Source organism: Dipodomys spectabilis, unplaced genomic scaffold (genome assembly GCF_019054845.1).
Source record: "Dipodomys spectabilis isolate Male_0828 unplaced genomic scaffold, ASM1905484v1 ptg000477l, whole genome shotgun sequence".
Lineage (NCBI taxonomy): Eukaryota > Metazoa > Chordata > Mammalia > Rodentia > Heteromyidae > Dipodomys > Dipodomys spectabilis.
In genome coordinates this window covers 50,884-71,364 of record NW_024871154.1, presented here as the reverse complement: position 1 = coordinate 71,364, position 20,481 = coordinate 50,884, and the positions used below count along the sequence as shown (strand labels likewise).

Here is a 20,481-nt window from a genome sequence, read left to right as displayed (position 1 = left end):
GGTCATTTGGCTTTGACATCTTCTTCTGAAACTATTAGAGCAAATACTGTTATGCTGTTTCACATGCAAGCAAATGGAGCCTCTACAAGAGTGAAGAGACCTGATCAGAATCACAGCTGAATAACCAAAGCAGGTCTCCACTGTATAAGCTGGTATACCAGTGTCTTCAGATTCTACGTCCTTCTGGGCACCTCATTCCATCTACTCTACCCTCTCCCGCCTAAATCCCTGTTCCAGAGGCTAAAAACAAACATTGCTCTGTCTTTATCTGAGTTGTACTGACAACTCAGAAACATGAGCTGCTACCTTTATTATGTTGGGGGTAGGGAGACAGTGCTGGGGTCCTAAGTTTAAACTCAGGGCCTGGGTGCTATCTCTGAGCACTTTGCTCAAGGCTAGCGCTCTGCCACTTAAGCCATAGCTCCACTTCTGGATTTTTACTGTTAACATGAGATGAGAGTCATGGACTTTCCTACCTGACCTAGCTTCAAACCGTGATCAGATCTCAGCCTCCTGAGTAGCTAAGGTAACAAACATGAGCCACCAGCACCCATTTTAACTACCTTCATATTTTTTTTTTGCGGGGGAGGGGGGGTCTGTCATAGGGCCTGAAATCTGGGCCTGGGCACTGTCCCCTGGGCCTGGGCACTGTCCCTCAGCTCTTCAGCTCAAGGCTAGCACTCTACCACTTGAGCCACAGCGCCACTTCCGGCTTTTTTTCTTTTTGCTTATGTGGTGCTGAGGAATCGAACCCAGGGTCTCGAGCATGCAAGGCAAGCGCTCTACCACTGAGCCACCTTCCCAGCCCACTACCTTCATTTTTTAAGAGGAAAAATTATCTGAGTCAAGTGTCTTTTCAGTCACCTGACTAATGACTACTAGAACAAGAGCCCAGCATAGCAACTACCCCTACCAATTCAAACAGCACAAAATTTCACAGCTAACACAGGCCTCTGCTAAGACCCAAAGACAGGGATCTAATAAATACTGCAGTCAACACTCAATTGCCCATTATGATGAAAAATAGGAAGCAAACAGGAATTGTGTCTTTTACAGGCTTCTTAATCTGTCATTATAACACTTCCCTCAGGGCTACCAAGGCATCAGACCAGCTGCACCTTCCTATTCACACCCCTGTAGATGGGCCAGGAAAAAGGGGCTACTAGGTTGAGTTCAAGATCATCTAACTCTGGCTTTATCTGGCCCTCCATAACTGGAAGTTGGCAACTATCCTGCACTGGGATGGGCTACATATCCCCTGGCCCTGCCAAATGAACTGTGTACTTCTCCATGTAGCACATGGTAGGCCACAAACGCCAATGAGATGGCTGTGAGCTTCCTGCCCTACAACCTGGCCTCAAGGCCTGGTGTGTTCAACCATGTATGATTTGTTGGTCCAGTGTCAAATCAAGAGAAAAAATAAGTGAGTAGATACAGCCAAAAACCACAAAAGTGAGGCACTTCTTTGAGAACCCAGAGAGGTTTCTCTAATCCCTACTGGTGAGTACAAGGGGGAGGAAGATGTGTGAACATTTCATGGGTACTTGCTGATAGTGGATAATTTCAACTACAGATCATCTTATTCTTCCCTTGGGAACCTGAGGAAAGCATCATGTTGTTCATTCACCTAGAACATTCCTCCAGCTCTCCCAAATGTACACCCAAAGGAAATCAACTAGGGAAGAAACTTAAGACTAATAACAAAAGGACCCACCATCTATTCCATTGCACACAGAGGAGGAATATGGAGTGTAAGAATATATGGAATTTAAAGTCTAAAAAGCTAAGCCAAGGACCAGCCCTTCCTCTACCCCTTCCCATATGTCATAGTTGAGGTCAAATTAGCATTTAGAGTTGGAATAGAAAAATGACTGCCATTTAAAATGGAGATTGCTTCTCAGGACTAACCTAGACAAAGATTCACTTGTACTGGAATTAGTTGTATCTTGGGAATCCCACCTAGCTGCCCCTACCTGGACCATCAACCCTGACCCAATTCAGATGTGCTTTTCTCTAGACTAATGACCTGACCTCATGTGGGTCCTTCCTCTGAAATGTCTCCTGGACTGCTCTCTATCTGATTCAAGACACAAGAATTCACTGATCACCTAAATACACTCTGCTGTATTATTGGGATGAAAAGTCCTCACCCTCAAGGCAAGAGAGACTTATAAGCAGTGGAGCTAAATAGATATGCAATAGGAGTCAGCAGTTCTATCTTGGCAAATGCTGTGATTTGTAGCACTTGCCAATTTCTGCGGTGTAAATAGACCTGTAGTTAGCTTTAAGCTATCAAAATGATGTCACTGAACTCAGAGTTAGGAAAAGAGGCACACCGTTGGCTTTCAAAAGCTGGTATAATTTGGTGCCAGCACTCTATCAGACAAAGCTATGTAGAACAAGGAAATGGAAATGTGATCTAACAGTCGAAAAATGCCTCCTAGAGAATCACTTGTGAATTAGCTATTAAATCATGGGCAAGTGCTTAGTCATGGACATGGAGAAAGATACTTTAGGATGAAATAGGGGCATTTCAAAGACCTCACAGCATGAGGATGGACAAGACTGGTGTGTTTGGGGAATGACAATGCTACCTCTCCTTCCTGTAGACCTGGCCCGGAGGCAAAGTCAACTGACACTAACAGCCCCAATACATGCCTATGAGAAGTATCCTCTGCAGCTTCTTGCCTGGGACCATGATGAGCTTGCCACCGGCTGCCAACCGACTCCCACACATGCACCCAAGTACAGTCCAGCCTGAGCCACACGGTCTCAGGAGAACCTTCTTTATTGTCTGCATCTTCCTGGTGTCTGGGAAAAGAACAGTTGGCAGATGACTGCATCATTAATAGAAAGTTTCAAGCTGAAGTCAGATATTCTGTGTATTTACGCATTGACATCCTATATGGGGTGGTCTCAAAGGACAGATCTTAAAAGAAAGAGGTAAAACCAAAGGCTACCACCCAGGGGCTTATCTGATAGCACCTTCCCATGACTGAGGCTGAATTCCTAAGGGCTTTTTTACTCATGTTCTTAATGCCAAGAGTCAAGGGTCTTGCAACATCCCTTTAAAAAGTCTGACAGGCAAGGCCATCCTCACTTAACAGCATTTCCTGACCAGTTCTCTTAGAATCTACCATTGGAGCACCCACTTATTCCCCATAAAAAAAATTCTCCGCTGATGATGATTATATAACAGATGACATTGACCTGTAATAACCCCACCTACAGGAAGCATTACCCCCTAAGGGCTTTCCTAAGGGATTCAGCTCTAAACCTAATCCATATCTGTCCTCTATCCTTGCTGGATACTTGTCTCCCCAGAGATAGCCACTAAACAGCCCTCTCTAGCAAAGATTTTATATAGCAGTCCTACTATTGTCAAACAACTAGGCCTAGGGTGAAACTTTTTTTGAGTGTCTCTTGTAATGAAAGTGACTCTCACACCTCACCTTCCATCAGCATCTCTGGTCTTCCTTCCTGTCCCTTTGTCTGCTTCAGACCTGACCTCTGATCACAAGATACAAAATACTCAGGGCTAAGCTCAAGGGGCAAGCCCAGGGACAAGACCTTCTCTCCCCCTACAGAGACTGTACCAAGAAGAACTGAGCCTCTTCCTTACATCTTTACAACCAATGAACAGAACCAAGGGAAAGTCTTTTTATTTCTATTACCCCTAAAGAGCTTTCTGAAATGCCCACACTACATCATTGTTCTTCTCACTGCCCCTGGGTGCTGCTGTCTTGTGGTAAATCATATAGGACCCATCACTGTGTGTAAAGACTCCTTTGAACCAGCAGAGGACACTCCATACTGCCTAGTTAGAACAGGGATTATTGACAGATTGGGAACTGGGTGTGGGCACCTGGGAGGGGTGGGAATAACCCTGCACGAACCCGGGAAGGTCACAAGTTGAGGAAGACTGCTGCGCCATGTTTCTGATAATAGATTGACAAGGAGTGCCAGGTTCCCTCTAGCAGATATAGGAGGAGCCAGCACAATGACACAGTGTTGCAAAGCCTCATGGGTATCCATTCTTTCAACAAGCAACTGAAAATTGCTGGCACCACCCAAATGTCTTATGGACATCTTTCCTCTCCCTTCTATCTAGCGCAAGGTTCCAGTCAACCAGAGCTTCAGAAAGTAACTTATGGATTTCATTTCTGGCTGCCAAATGTTGGTAGTTATTTATGGCCAAGGCCTCTTCATGAGGGAATGGGCCTCTAGTAATTCCTTCATCCCTTTTACCTGCCCACAATGTGGCCATTTCTCTAACCTCTTCTCAATTTGTAGCTCCTCCACAATACTTCACATTGACTTCTCTTGCAGGCTGCTTCTAGCAATATGGTCCCCTCTTTGTTTCCATGACAATGTGCTCTTTCACTGTTCCCCATTCTCCGTGATTGTTCCCTTACACTGTTGACTGATTTCTCAGTTCTGTAGCTGACCAGTAGAGTGGTCCTTGAGCTCTATTCTTGAGCCTCCTCCTTCTTTTTAAGAGGATAAGTTACTTTAAGGGCAAATTAATCAGAAACTAATAAAGTCACTCAATTCAAGAGTCTACATAATATTCTCTCAGATAGAGATATGGTTTTTCTATAGTCAATCCCTAGACAGCAAGAGACAAGAGACAGAGACAGAGAGAGCTGAATACAGGAATTACAAATCAGAGTGACATTAAGATTCCATCTTACCTCCATCATCAAGAAAATAACAAATACTGGCAAAGATGGAGGGAAATCTTTATATGCTATTGGGGAGAATTCTTTATATGTAAGAATGTAAATTAATGCAGTCACTATGGAATAAGTAGGTAGGTTCCTCAAAAAAATGAAAGTTGACCTACTATATGATACTATTATATAGGTATATATCTAAAGAAATGTAAGTCAGAATATAATTGAGATACCTGCACACCTATGTTTATAGCAACACTAGTCACTATCACCTAAATATGGAATCAGCCTAGGCACCCATCAACCAAGTAATGTATAAAGTACATAATAAATTATTGTTCCATCATAAAGAAACATGAAATTATATATTTGTACCTAAATAGAAGGAATTAGAGACCATCATATTATATGAAATAAGCCAGACTTGAAAAAGAAAAATATATTATGTCTTCCCTTTTATTGGGAGTCTAGACCTAAAGAAAGCTTTAACATATCAGGACTGTGGTTCAGTGGTAGAGTGCTTGCCTTGCATGCATGAGGTCCTGGGTTCAATTCCTTAGCACCACATAAGCAGAAAAAGCCAGACATGGCACTGTGGCTCAATTGGTAGAGTGCTAGCCTTGAGTTGAAGAGCTGAAGGACAGCACCCAGGTCCAGAGCTCAGGCCCCATGACCAAAAAAAAACACCTTTAACATATGTAAATGATGGGCTTTTTGGGGGGAGAGGGTGGAGAAACAATGTAAGAAGAGAGAGCAAAAGGAGATGGTGCTGGGGGGGAGTGAATATGATCAAAATATTGTATATCCATGTTTGCAGATAGAATCATGAAACCCAATAGAGTAGCCAAAAAGGGAGAAGAGGAATAAGGAAGAGTAACAGGGGGTTGAATTTGATCAAATTATATTATATTCACATATAGATATAACACAATGAAACTCTTTCGTACAACCAATATGCATTAAATTTGCCATAAAGTTGAAAATATTTGCTTCATGTTCTTTCCAGAATTCTCAGAAAAAAACTTTCCCAGCCACAAAAGTATCTTAGAGAACCAATGTTGCTTTCAGGATCTTTTTAAAATCTGTGGGCTTTTTTAAAATTATTTTTTGCTTCTCACTGACATTTAGTGATCAGGATGCAGATTCTGCTAGACTTCCTGCACTGCTTTTGAATATCCTTACTTGTACATGGATGGATTCAGAATCCAGCTCCCCATCACCTCTGATGCAAAGCATTTTTGCAGTGTTCAGGGATATTGAGTTGTGGAGGAATGGGACCTCCCCATAAATAGATAAAAGATTGTATTTTTCTCTTCACCAGGAAATATACTGACATTTTTGTTCATTTGTTTTGGTGGGGGGCGGGGTATCTCTTTGCAACAGTGTGTCATCAATACCAAAGCTACTGCAAGTAGAGACATCACAGCATTCATCTACACTTGTAGCTGGTTGAACTCACAGTGATTCTACCTCTAAGTGCTAACACCTAATTTCTAGTGTAGCCTTGCCTGAGGTCTTACTGAATGAGACATATTTAATGATATTGACTATTTTTCCTCTGTGCCTCCTTTAGATTGCAGCTCCTTTAGATTTAAGTTCCTTGTGATCACAAAATATTTGTTTTGGTTTTCTTCACAGTGAAAAGTTTGACTTTATTTTTGCTATGGAAACCGTGGAACTACTGACCTAAATAAACAGTATTCTTTTTCACATGAAACATTTATTAATAACCATAAGTCTCTCTTAAGGTTTCCATTCATTTGTCATCTGTGTGTGTGCATGCATGCACACGTGTGCACACACATGCACACACCAGTACTGGGGATTGAACTCAGAGCCTTATACATTTGTTTGGCTTTTCTGCTCAAGACTTATGTTCTACCACTTGAGCCACACCTCCACTTTTGGCTTCTTGCTGATTAATTGGAGATACGAATCTCATTGACATTTCTGCCCATTTCTGGTTTCAAATTTTGATCCAGCCTCCTGAGTAGTTAGGAGTGAGCCACTGGCACTTAGCTCTCCCTACTTTGTTTTGTTTTGTCTTTTGTAATTTTTATTTTTTTATTGTGAAAATACTGTACAGAGGGGTTACAATTACATGGGCAAGATAATGAGTACATTTCTTATCAAGCATTGTAGCCTCCTCCTTTGTTTCCCCTTCCCATCCCTTCCCATCCTCCCCCCCGAGCCCCTCCACCCAATCCTCCCCGCCCCCCCCACCAAAGTTGTAAAGTTCGTTTTCGACATAATGACTTGTACTTCTCATTGTTGCAATGGGTCCACCTGTATCCTTATTTAAATGACTTGTTTTGCCCGTTCCCCTCCACAAATTATACTGACATCAAATACAGCGAAAGCAGTGGTTATACTGTGGGAGAGGGGCATACAAAGCAACAAAGAAACAATCTTATAAATGTGTTAGAAACAATCGCGTGAAAGAAAAAAACATTTGAATACATCTCTTAGGGTTCATTTCCCTAACATCACCTTATCTGACCTTTTCTGCTTGACTTAGAGATATACTAGATATTGCAAATAAGGGAAACCATGGGACCTATGTTTCTTTGGGCCTGGTTTACTTCACTTAATATAATTTTTTCCAAGTCTTTCCATTCCTAACAAATGGGGCAATGTCATTCTTTCTGATGGAGGCATAGAATTCCATTGTGTATATATACCACATTTTCTTGATCCATTCATCTACTGAGGGGCATCTGGGTTGGTTCCATATCTTAGCTATAGTAAATAATGCTGCAATAAACATAGTCGTGCTGGTAGCTTTAATGTGGTCTTGTTTGTGATCATTTGGGTAAATGCCCAAAAGTGGGATTGCTGGGTCATAGGGGAGCTCTTTGTGGAATCTTTTTTTTTTTTTTTTTTTTAATTTTATTTTATTTTATTTGAGAACATACTGTACAGAGGGGTTACAATTACATGGGCAGGATAATGCATACATTTCTTACCAAGCATTGCAGCCTCCTCCTTTGTTTACCCTTCACCTCCCTTCCCAGCCTCCCCCCTCCCTCCCACCCAATCATACCCCCCCCACCACCCCCCCCCACCGACATTGTAAAGCTGGTTTTGACATGACATTTTGTACTTCTCATTGTTGCAACAGGTTCTTTGTGGAATCTTTTGAGGAACCTCCATACTACATTCCAAAGTGGTTGAACATCCCTACTTGTTTTGAATAGATCTGGATAATTGTGTTAAACCTTCATGGTTTTCATCCCAGTGAAGTTCTTCTTGGAAGGTTTTAGTTCTTGAAACTCCACTGGTTCTAGGTCAAGATCCTTTTTCAGAATTATTTCTCCCAAAGTGCTAGGAAACAAGCCCTGAGCCAGTGAGGACCCAGGAATCCAAGACTGCACTAACCCAAACTAGGATGTGAGAGGCAATGAGTCTCAGAAGAGCTGCCAGATCTGCAGTTTTCTCAGGAACACCCAGTGGTTCTCAAGCCTGAGATGGTAGGACAGGAGGCAGTTGATGTAGATGGAAAGGTGAGAAGTCCATTGCTCTCTAGAGTTAGATGAATGGAGGAGGAGGAAGTATCCTAGAGGGGAGGCTGTGTAAGAGCCACCTCTTACACAGAGTTGGGGGGGCGGGGGAAGACTGGCCAATTGTGAAAAGAAGACTGGCCACTGACCAATAGCTGTAATGTTGCAGATCTTCAAGGAAGAAACTAGCCCAAAGGAAATCCCATGGCTCAATTGACCAACAAGCTGAGGGAAGGATTCCATCCTTCCAGCGACATCGCTATGAGGGAGACACATGGGTCTAGACCAAGGAGAGAATATGTCTGTAGATATCTTAAAGAAAGGGCAAAGCATAGACATTGGGCATAGGCTTTAGCCTCTGGGCAGAAGCCACTGTCCAATTCCAAAGGGCTTATCTATCACAGACGTGCCTTAAAATCCCAGCAGGGTAGACACAATCAAGTCTTCAGGGCTGGAAAGGCCAAAGCATCAGGATTCCTGAGAAAGCAGAATGCATACACTGTTCATTTTAGAAGGATATTCAAAAAGCCACAATTGTCACAAAGAAAGGAAATTCATGGTAAGTGACAGAAGAATTTTAACCATACAGTTGTTGTTGTGGGCTTCCTTCCTTCTAGACATTACTCCTTGGTTAAGTAGCGAGCATCAAATCTACACTACAACCATTTAGAGATGAAAACAATGGAGTCTGGGCTTTTGAGGGGTTTCTCTAGATCTAGAGAACCTCAGTAGCTCTGCTAGAAAACATCTGGAGAATTTGGACTTAGCGTGTGTGTTTTAAACTCTCTATTTGATGCTGAAAGGGAGGGAGGAAGAGTGGTGAACAAACATGCTATAAGCTATAGAGAAAATGACACTTGTGGGCAGGGATGGGAGGGGGAAGTAGGGGGAAAAAAAGAAGGGATGACATTGGCGAAAAGAAAGAAAGAAAGAGAGAGAGAGGAAAGAAAGAAAGAAAGAAAGAAAGAAAGAAAGAAAGGAAGGAAGGAAGGAAGGAAGGAAGGAAGGAAGGAAGGAAGGAAGGAAGGAAGGAAGAAAGAAGGAAGGAAGGAAAGAAAGAAAGAGGGGAGATGGGAAGGGGAAACAAAGGAGGAGGCAACAATGCTTGATAAGAAATGTACTCATTACCTTGTTTATGTAATTGTAACCCCTCTGTACATTATTTTCACAATAAAAAAAGAAAGAGAGAGAGAGAGAGAGGGAGGGAGGGATAAATGTACTCATTACCTGACTTGTGAAATGGTAATCCTTCTGTAACACTTTGATAATAACAATAAGGTTATATTTTAATAATAACACTAAAGTTATATTTCTCTATTTGAGCATAAGTCCTGCATATATTTCAGGCTTTCCTACTTGGGGGTGGTTCTCTGTATTCTCCCACTGCCCCTTCTTCTAGCCCCACTCAGTTCAGGGACAGAGAAGATGTGCCTGTTGACCAGTCCAGCATTTCTCTCCACCAGTCCTCTGGCTGTTTTCTCAGTATTCCAAAGCCAGCAACATGGAAGCTTTCCTCCCCTCTTTCTTTGTCTCACCCCACACCAGCCTACATCCTATCCATCATCAGATCCTGACAACCTGACTGCAATTCATCTCTAAAATGCTTATCCTCATTTCTGATTGCTCTGTCACCTTTCAGGACTGTCACTCAAGAGCAAGCCTTGATGGTCTTTTACTTGCACATTTACAACAGCATGCTAGAAGTCTTCCTGCCTCTAATAAGGACCTATCCAGCCTTCCTCAAGTGATCCCTCTAAGACTCCATCTGCCCATGTCACAGTCCTATGAAGTCCCTCCACCAGCACCTCCTCACCTGACGATTGTTCGAGATATGAAATACCTGGTGGGAAGCATAGACTCATCTATGAACAGCTCTCCTGAAGGTACACCAGGTATTTAGGATAGTCAGGAACAAGACAGGTTGCAGCCCCTACCTACTTCCTATACCACTAGTAGCAAAGCAGCCCCCTTTCCTCACATTCCTAAGTCCCCAGGACCCAGTAGGTTATAATGAGAAAATAAGTCTTGAAATCTCATCAGAGAACTTCAGACCCACAGCTCTCAGTCCAGTCTCCATAGAACATCAACAACCCATAGTATTTGTGCAGGAAATGTTTTTTAAGCAGTTCTGATGCAGGATTTTCACATATCATCATTCAAACAATAATGCATTTGGACATTTGACCTTACTCAACCTACTTCTATGTCATGCTCCGACTTACACAGGACTTTCATTTAATCTTTGCAACTCTACAATCTTCAGTAAGTATCACTGTGAAGAATAGTGGTCTCTTTCATATTTCACCTCACAAAAGACACCCAACTCCAAACAAGACAAACAAGAAAACTGCAATTCTGATTTGTGACTAAATGATATTGTAACCTAAGAAAGGATCTAGGAACTCTGGGCCAGAGTGCAAGAATAAAATACTATTCAAATTAACAGAAAGCTTAACAAAATGAATATTAAGAAGCTAAAACATGTTTTGAATGGGGCCGGGGGGCAGAGGAGTTAGTGGGAAGTGAGTGGTGAATAAAAGGGGAATGGAATGGTGGATGATCACAGTCATAATATTCAATATACATAAGTGAAACAGGAAATGGGAAACTTGATATGCCCGGTAAAGGAAGGGGTGATACTTATCAATGTGCACTGTACATATAATAGACGTGTTAAATTGTGATCCCCTTGTCCAACCATTTGTAGATTTTTAAGTTGTGTGTGTGTGTGTGTGTGTGTGTGTGTGTGTGTGTGTGTGTGTGTGTGTGCTGGTCTTGTGGCTTAAAGTCAGGTGCTGTCTCCGAGCTTTTGTGCTCAAGGCTAGTGTTCTACCACTTGAGCCACAGCTCCACTTGTAGCTTTTTGAGGGGAAGGGGATGGTTACTTGGAGAGAAGAGTCTCACAGACTTTCCTGCCCAGTTTGGCTTTGTGCAATGAGCCTCAGGTCTCAGCCTCCTGAATAGGTAGGATTGCAGGCATGAGCCATGGATGCCCAGCTTAAAAAATGTTAAAGATTATATCACTAATCATTGAACAGTGTCCAAGACAGCAGTGCTATATTCATCAGGCCCAGGCTAGCAGTCAGGTCCTTTGTGGAGGAAGGTAAGTCATCACCCTCATGGCCACCCAACTCCCACTGTTCTAAATCCACAAACACCCAGAAGCCTTTTGCGACTAAGTTAGTTTCCCAAGTATCTTGATAACAGTATGAAATAGCTCTGGCATTTCAGTCACTGAAAATATAGTTTCCCTCATGAGCTAATGCATGGACATGCTGGTTTCCACACCCATCTCGTGTATATTTGGTTCACATAAATCAGTTGTCATGGGCACATTCAACTTCAGGTGCAATGACAAAATAGATTTCACACCCCCACAGGATTGTCACTGAACAGACAGCCACTTTCCTTTACCTCTTTACCACTCCTTTACAATGTCATTTCACTATTTCTGTACAGTACAGTCACAATCCACAAGGTATTTTCACACTATATTTTTTATCCTCCTGAGTTCTAGAGGAAAATATTCTTCTCCACAAAGGAGGCTCAGGTTAACTGAGCAGCTTGTCCAAGGATGCCAAGATCTGCAACCTGTGAATGATTTTTCTTTGCCTGCCCTTTAAATGTCCCAAGACAAGGATTCAAATGTTTTTTTTCTTTCTTGTGATTGTTTCTAACATATTTATAAGATGATTTCTTTGTTGCTTTGTATGTCCCTCCCCCATGGTATAACCCCTGTTTTCACTGTATTTGATGTTGGTATACTTTGTGGAATGGAAGGGAAAAAACAAATTGTTTAAATAGGGATACAGGTGGACCCATTGCAACAATGAGATGTACATGACATTATGTTGAAAAACAAACTTTACAGCTTTGGCAGGGGCGGGGTGGGGGGTAGGGGGGAGGAGATGGGAAGGGATGGGAAGGGGAAACAAAGGAGGAGGCAACCATGCTTGGTAAGAAATGTACTCATTACCTTGCTCATGTAATTGTAACCCTCTGTATGATTTTTTACACTAAATAAAAAAATAAAAATAAAAAATAAATGTCACAGTGGAGTAAACAGAAGTTCTCTAAATCAAAATCCCTATCCTTTCTACTCCTTCCTAATGCTTTTCAAACTTTCATAGAAGTCCAGATAGAAATAGACCTGATAAAGATTTTTCTCCTGGATGAACCCATAGCTGAAAACTGCCCCCTAAAAAATGACAACAGGGAAATTTCCAAAGGAGAGTGCTCCAAACCAGGCCAAGATAGCAGCAGTTAGGATTCCAGAGAAAGAAACACTAACCGCTAGGATGATCAGTTCACAGCATTAAATAGGTGAACTTATATGAAGAGGAGACTGTGGCATGCTTCGGAGGCCAGCAAGACAAGAGCTGTTTCACCTAGATTCAGTGAGCACGTTGGGTCATAGAGTTTTATATGAAGGTTTAAGAAATTTGTTTCAGGGCAAGGGCCAGTTTCTAGGTGTTTCGCAAAAGGATTAACTTTTCAGTATTTTAAGCAACAACCTAGACAAGTTTATTAGTGTCAGGGAATACTCAAGGGTGGGTTCAGGACTTCAGGGAGCATCAGCTGGCTGGGTCACAAAGCAGTCAAGGCACTCTTTGTTCCTCTGTAGGACACAAAGAAATGAGAAGAACTGGGGGACCTACCAAAGGGGTGACTGGAGAAGAAGGCTAGAGTTCGCTGGAGTGTATTTACATAATACTCTTGTCCATCTAATTGCTCTGTATTCTTCTTAGCCCTGACCAACCCAGCTGGTAGGAAAACTTTTCCTAATGAGGACCTAAGAAAATGTTCCTGGGTGTCGACTGATTTTTTTTTCGTGGTCTTGTAAAGCTGATGTTTCCTTGTTCCTTTGAACAAGTGTCTACCGAGGTGTCTGAAATACAAGAAGCTATTTGATCATCACCAGACCAGCAGCAGCAGCAGCAGCAGCAGCATTGTGAAAAATCAATGCTTATGGAGTGCTTGCTGTGAGCTCAGACACATCCACTCATCTCATTCAGTCGTCACAATAATTTCTGTAAGGAAGATGTGATTATTCCCATTTCAGAGGTATTAGAATTGAGGTGCAGAAAGTTCTGTAACTTGTACCTCTTCATATAACTGGAACTCGAGAACATGCATATCTAAGTTCTAGTGCCCAATGCGTGGGCCACTCTGCATTTGCCCTGGTGTGACTTTACAAGTTCACTCAGGGGAGGGAGAGGGTCAGAAATGTGTGCATGGGGGGGGGGGGGTGCATTTTGGAAATGATGCAGCACTTAGAGTGGTGACAGGAAGGCCTGGCATATCTGATTCTCTATTACCACTCTGGGTTCTTCAACCCCTACTGCCCAGGCCAAAGAGTGCATTTGGTTACAGTGTCTGCTTACCCTGCATTACCTGTGCCCCTCCCCCGGAACACTTAATCCTTTCCTTCTGCTCAATGTCAACTCCTCCATCCCAACCTCCCTCCTTCCTTCCCAAACTATTTGATCATGTCTGTTTCCAAGAAAGTCTTCTCAAATGAATAAAATCTGTCATCCCAGCCTCCCCCTTTCTCCATTTCTCTCTGTCTGTTTGGGAAAGAGCATGATCTCTGGGATTCTACCCTAGCTAAATATTGCCTGACCTGCCTTTCCATCTTATTCATGTGTGTTCATGTGTCCCTCACAGGTCACCTGGCCTGAGATTTTTCTCTCTTTCCCACAAAACAAGATCAACACGGCCATAAACAGAGGAGATTGAGACTGGGAATTTCAAATGCAGAGTTTATTGCAGCAAAACAAGGAAGTGGGGAGTGTAAGACTTCTCCACAAAAGCCAAACAAGTTGCATACACCTTATGTACAAAACCAAGCTCTACAGAGCTGGGCTGTAGAGACAGGATCTGGAGAAGCTGTCCAGATACAGGTGTTCTCAGTGTGACCAGGAAGCCCTGGGTCTGATTGGTCCTCCTCTGGCTGGATTAGGAGGGCCTTTGAAATATCACCTGAGTGTGGTAATCATTGCTGAACTGTTTCTCAGGCAAAACACAAAGCAGGAGCATCACCAGGGCAGTAAGATTGCCACTGATCTGAGAACTTCTTTGGGAAGCAGAGAAGAAAAAGAAAGGCTGGGAGTGATGGGAAGGGAATAGGATGAACCAATGCCATTAACTATAGCTCTCTTGTCTCCATTAAACTTGGGGCAGTTGACTCTGGGCTTGCCAAGTTTATCTGGCAAGTGATGGAGAGAGTGAGAGAGAAGAGAGAGAGAGCTAATGGGGGAGAAGACACCACTTTATCTGGTTGCCTGGGAATAACTGGTGGAAACAAACTTCACACTAGAACCACCAGAGCTCTTGACACCCCCAGAGCTGGATCCCCGGCCTCCGGAGGAGGAGCCATAGCTACCTCCTGAGCTCCCACCGCCGGAGCCCCGGCCACCAGAACTGCCTCCACCTCCTCCAGAGCCACCTCTGTGGCCTCCGGAGCCTCCATAGCTTCCAGAGCCACCGCCGCCACCGCCAGAGCCGTAGCTGCCACCTCCGGAGCCGTAGCCCCCACTGCTACCACCGCCTCCAGAGCCACCATAGCTGCCGCCTCCTGAGCCTCCATAACCGCCTCCTCTTCGGCTGCTACTTCCACTCATGCTGGTGTGGCTGGTGCTCACCGCTGCACAGGGGAGAGAGATTCCATCAGCATCCATTCCATGTCCATTTCCCAACCCTCAAAACCTGCACACTCCCTGAGAAATAGGCTTGTACTTACACACACTCACATCCGGGGTACATTCTCCAGACATCCTGTAGGAGAGAGACAGAAGAAAAAAAAAAGCAACCCCCTTAGGACATGATTGCTTTACAAACTTGTTCTTCTCTGCCACCCAGAGCCACCACAAACCTCTCCAGGCCAGCTGCCTCATATCCCCTTGATCTGAAACCTACTGGAGAAGGGGAACACCCTTTAGCTTCTGTCCTTTCCCCCCTCAGCACTGAGTACAAACATAAATCTCTATATAAATTAAACAAAAGTTTTCTTATAGCTAAGAGTAGCCACATCTAAAGGCATTGATTTTGGTATCAGGAAAAGAGGCCATAGGAAATGAACTAGTAAACTGAAACAGGAATGGAAACTTAAATTTGGGAGCGTGGCTCCCAACAGGAAGACAAGCCTTGGCTCTAACCAATTTCCCAAATCAGAACATGCTGCAGCCAGGTGGCTGTGTTGTTGCCCCCAATCAGTTTGCAAGAAAATGAACCTTCCAAGAAAGAGTGTTAAGGGGCTAGGTCCTTTACTCACCTGATCTCCTCTCCTTCCAGGAGAGTTCTGTAGGTAGCTATCTCCATATCCAGGGCCAGCTTAGTATTCATCAGATCTTGGTAGTCACGCAGCAGCCGAGCCAAGTCCTCCTTGGCCTGTGTCAGGGCATCTTCCAGCTCGTTCAGTTTGTTCTGAGCATCTTTCAGGGCACTCTCACCACGCTGTTCAGCATCACTGATGGACTGCTGGAGGTTGGCGATCTGAGAAAAGAGATCCCAGTAAATTCCCATTGCAAATGTAATCCCTCCATCTCAGGAGTAGGGGGGAATAGACTAAGCTCCACAGAATCACTGGACTCTGTCATCTCTGAAGAGTATATCACTACATGGACATCCTTTAAAAAGACATAAGGGGTGATAGACAGTAGCCTCTATTGGCCCAAGCCAAGACTCCTCTAGCTCTTCTTCAACACTCCTGCCCTGAAACCTACCAGCCTACATGCTCTTCAGTTTCTAAGTCTGCTTTAGATCATGGGTTAGATCATTCATTCTATCACTCTGTTCCCTAACTAGGTCACTTTCACAGATTTCCCTTAACAGAATTCCACATGGTAGCTAAATTCTGGAAACTAATCCTAGTCACCAAGAGATATGAGGATAATGAAGGTGTATGGATTATGACTCCCAGCCACCTGAAAGTCATGGTCACTCCCATCCCATGCAATTAAAGAAAACTAAAAGCAAGTACCTGCTTCTTGACACTGTCGATTTCAGATCTAAGTCTCTGGATTACCCGATTCAGCTCAGAAATCTCCATCTTTGAGTTCTTCACGCTGTCACCATGTTTCCCAGCAGTGATCTGCAGCTCCTCATACTAAAGACAGTGGTTTGTCTCAGTTACATGTGGGTAGAACCCAGTATGCATACAAATAGGAGAGAGAGACAGCACAGGGCAGCATATATCAGGGCAACTGGCTAAGCCTTCCGGCACTCACTCTGCTCTGGTATACACGCTCAGCCTCAGCCTTGCTCCTCTGGGCAATGTCCTCATACTGGGCCTTGATTTCTTCAATAATGCTGTTCAGGTCCAGGCTGCGGTTATTGTCCATGGACAGGATCACATTGGTTTCACTGATGTGAGTTTGCATCTGTGACAGCTCCTACAATACACAGTCACTTGTTACATTGATAAAAACCAAATGCTAAAAACGCTTTTAAAAATGCTAAAAACCAAACCACTTAGACTGAGTAAGGGGTCAGAAGATGGAAGGTATAGTTCTTTTCTTCTGGGCCCCACTGCTAGCAATGGGGTCAGCCTTCAAGACTTTCCATTTAGGCAGCATTGGTTGAAACCAAAGGACTTACCTCTTGGTAGAGTGTTGTTAAGAACTCAATTTCATGCTGCAAGTTGTCCACTTTGGCTTGAAGATCTACCTTGTTCATATAAGCAGAATCCACATCCTAGAGGAGCAAAAGGCATCAGGAAGCCATAATCTTTCCAGAATGGATCCTTCTTTCTAGCTATGCAGGGTTTTTTCAAGTAGAAGTACAGTTTGGGGTCTAATCCACACCTACACTGTGAATCAGATAGCTCCAATAGAATTGTTATCTATCTGATCAGGTAGATCAGATCAGATCTGATAAATCAGTTCCTGAATTGTCCCACCTCTTTGTATTAGTCCAGGAGCTAGCCTGACTCCTTCTAAACTTCCTCCCTCCCTACACAAATATGGATAGTCTGAGTGCCTGGATTAGTGCAAAGCCAAGGTAATGTGAGAAAATACCTCTACCTCAGGTCCTCAGCAGGCCCACTATCTACTTCCAGAATATGGCTTCATTTTGCTTACAATTGGAGAGTCTCTCCTATTATTTATTTTACAGGTGGGTTTCCACTAAAGAATTGACCCACCTTCTTGATGGTCACAAATTCATTCTCTGCATTTGTCCGTTTGTTGATCTCATCCTCATACCTACAGGAAAGTGGAATGATTAGGAGGCTGAAAGACAATGAGGCCAGAAGCCCAGCATTCTAAACTAAAGGTGGCATTGCCTTTCTAGTTCAAGTTGGCACATCTTGTCCACCTCTGTCTTCTGAGCAACAAAACATTAAACTATTTCCACCTGCTGAGAAGATAAAACATTATGAAAATGCCCAATTGGTTGACCTCTAAGCCTAAAGAGAAACACAGTTGCCTCCTAATTCATATTCTTAGCTTGTTATTTTCTGAGAATATGTTTAGAGCAAGAATTAACAAGTGCCCAGGCAGGGCTCCTTACTTGTTCCGGTAATCCTCTACCATATCTTGCATGTTCTTCAGTTCTGAGTCCATCCGATTTTGGTCGCCCTTCAGTTGGTCCAATTTCTTTCTGAGATTGCTGATGTATGACTCGAAGTAAGGCTCTAAACTGTGGGTTCTGGTGGAGGTATCCACCTGCTGGAGCAGCTCCCATTTTGTTTGCAGCACCTGATTCTGCTGCTCTAGGAACCTCACCTAAAACACAAGACCCATTACTCTAGTGCAGAGATGGGCTACCATGGCCCATGAGCATAGCCAATGCCTTATTCAAATAAGAACTTTAGTTTCTATCCCTGGCTATAACAGAAATCAAAAGGCAATTACCAAGTCATCATCTTAACTACAAAACCCTACTCACTTCTTAATTCAGAGAAGCATTGGAAGGAAGTAGCTACCTAAAACCAATAGCTAGGCACATGTCAAATGATTGTGACTATAGTTTTAAACAGATGTAAGATATTTAAGAACTCTGCCTTCCAATGTTTTTAGGTAGTCAGCCATAAGAATTAGTTTGCATTCCCTGAGTATGCACAGGGTTCAAAAGTATGGTTTGAAAATCCAAAACTGAATTTGAAATTTATGGTAAATAACCTTGGGTTAACATGATTGATGATTAAGCAGAAAAACAAAAGCTGGTCCACACGTTTTGTTTTGTTTTGTTTTCAGAACAGATTCTTCAAAATATAAATGTCAAAAATCTCTCCTTGATGCAGTACCAATGTGCAATTCTCAGAGGGTGGAGCTCCATTTTGAGAGCAAAAGATGTTCAGCACTGACTCATCCCATCCTTTCTGCCATCAAGCATTCTCATTGCCTCTCAGTTCCCTTTTCATCAGCTAAGAAGATCCTTCCAGGGTTCTAATTTATATACCCTAGAAAGTTTCATTAGCCCCATTTCTATTATCTTCATTCAAAAGAAGTAGGTCCCCATTCAGTTCAAGAGCTCAAGTATTAACACCAGAGGCCAAGCACTAGTGGCTCACATTTGTAATCCTAGCTACTCAGGAGGCTGAGTTCTGAGGCTCATGGTTCAATGCCAGCCTGGGAAGGAAAATCCATGAGATTCTTATTACCAATTAACCACCAGAAAACTAGAAGTGAAGCTGTGGCCCAAAGTAGTAGAGAGCTATCCTTTAGCAAAAGAGGTCAGGGACAGAGCCCAGACCCTGAGTTCAAGCCCCACAACTGACAAAAAAAAAAAAAAACCACCAAAGAGTAAATGTCAGTTTGATTCATATTTAGGTCATCCACATACTCCTTTGTCCAAGAAAGAATATAGTTATTAGCATAGTTTTAACATAGGTCCTGGAAGTCTATTCACAAAATATCATTTCACAAATCTCCAAACAAAAATATAACGTTAAGCCTACTCATGTCTTGGCTGCTCCAATCTCAAAGGATCTAGGAACAGCCCTGCTAGAGCACTGAACAGAGAGTCTCACCTTGTCGATGAAAGAAGCAAACTGGTTGTTGAGTGTCTTGATCTGCTCTCTTTCTCGAGACTTTACTTTTTGGATCTCAGGGTCAACCTCCACATTGAGGGGTTGAAGGAGGCTCTGGTTGATGGTGACTTCTTGTATGCCACCAGGGGGGTAGGCAGGCCCAAAACCACCGCCATATCCACCACCTCCAAACCCACCACCCCCAAAACCACCCCCACCAAAACCACCCCCACTGCCAAAACTACCACCACCAAAACCACCACTGCCGAAACCACCGCCAAAGCTACTGCCGCCACCAAAACCACCAAAGCCACCACCAAAACCACTCCGTCCACCTCCTCCAGCCACACAGGAGGAGATGCTCCGGCCACCACCAAGGTCAGTAACGCTCTTGCTTGAAAAACCACCACCACCACTATATCTTCCACAGAATCCTCCTGAGAATCGCCCACCGCCGCCTCCACCTCCTCCTCCACCACTGCGGCGTACAGAGCTGCTGGTGGACCGGCGGTGGAAGCTGACCACACCGGCAGAGCCGGAGCTAAAGCCCCGGCTACCCCCACACATCGACCTGGAACTACACTGTCGACTCATGTTGCCTTCGAGAGAAGTAGAAGCAAAGAAGAGAGAGGGAAAGAGCTAAGTACTCCTCTGCCCTGAGCCCAGAGATGTCCCCTTATATATACAGGGAAGAAGTTGGGCTTGGTCTCCAGAGTCAGCGGAGATGCAGTGCCTCAGAAGGGCTTGGCTTGCCTGCAGCCATACAAGATTTTTACGAGCCTCAACAATACGATAAACACTACACACCTAGCTCTTAGGATGTTTTCTCAAAATTGCTGTGCCGGCAAGATTGGTTCGTGTGGTAATCATTTTATCAGACGGGATCTCTCTTAGAGTGCTTGTGACTTTGGGAAACTAGGACCCCACATCTGCTCCTTGTGTTGCTGGGAGGATTTCATAACCCTGGACAAAAGAGCATACAAGTCTCCATGCTTGCCTTGCCTTCAGGAGCTGTAAAACACATACACACACACACACACACACACACACACACACACAATCTCATTGTGAGCAGCAGTGTAATTCCCCAGGTTGAAGGAACTCTCTGGCCCATTTCCTAGATGTGCCCTCCAAAATCACCAAGTTACAAAGAGTGGAGGCTTCCAAAAGTCAAAAACAGAAGTTTTTTAAATTAAAGAATACATACAGGCATATAAGCTCATATTAATGTGGTGCATTGATCGACTAAAAGAAGAGAATCTATCATCCAACAGGATAAATGGATAGGTGCTTTGCAACCACCTGAAGAAAAAGACCTGTTCCCTATGTGGAC

General features: G+C 43.5%; 1 protein-coding gene across 1 annotated transcript; it reads right to left on the bottom strand.

The window, feature by feature from the left end:
- Positions 1–14,448: 14,448 nt before the first annotated feature.
- On the bottom strand, positions 14,449–19,742 carry Krt1 (keratin 1). Its single transcript, XM_042668773.1, has 9 exons — positions 19,149–19,742; positions 17,687–17,901; positions 17,319–17,379; positions 16,775–16,870; positions 16,405–16,569; positions 16,158–16,283; positions 15,450–15,670; positions 14,919–14,953; positions 14,449–14,822 (listed from the first exon to the last, which is right to left on the bottom strand). The coding sequence occupies exons 1-9, from the start codon at positions 19,740–19,742 to the stop codon at positions 14,449–14,451; spliced, it is 1,887 nt and encodes a 628-aa protein (XP_042524707.1).
- Positions 19,743–20,481: the final 739 nt, after the last annotated feature.

Bases quoted from the DNA above. Each gene is read 5' to 3' on its own strand.
- Krt1 (XM_042668773.1), bottom strand. From the start codon at position 19,742: ATGAGTCGACAGTGTAGTTCCAGGTCGATGTGTGGGGGTAGCCGGGGC. The intron at 16,871-17,318 runs GTGGGTCAATTC...TTGCTCCTCTAG, and splicing joins AATTTGTGACCATCAAGAAG to GATGTGGATTCTGCTTATAT. The intron at 15,671-16,157 runs GTACTTGCTTTT...CTCTTTTCTCAG, and splicing joins TCGACAGTGTCAAGAAGCAG to ATCGCCAACCTCCAGCAGTC.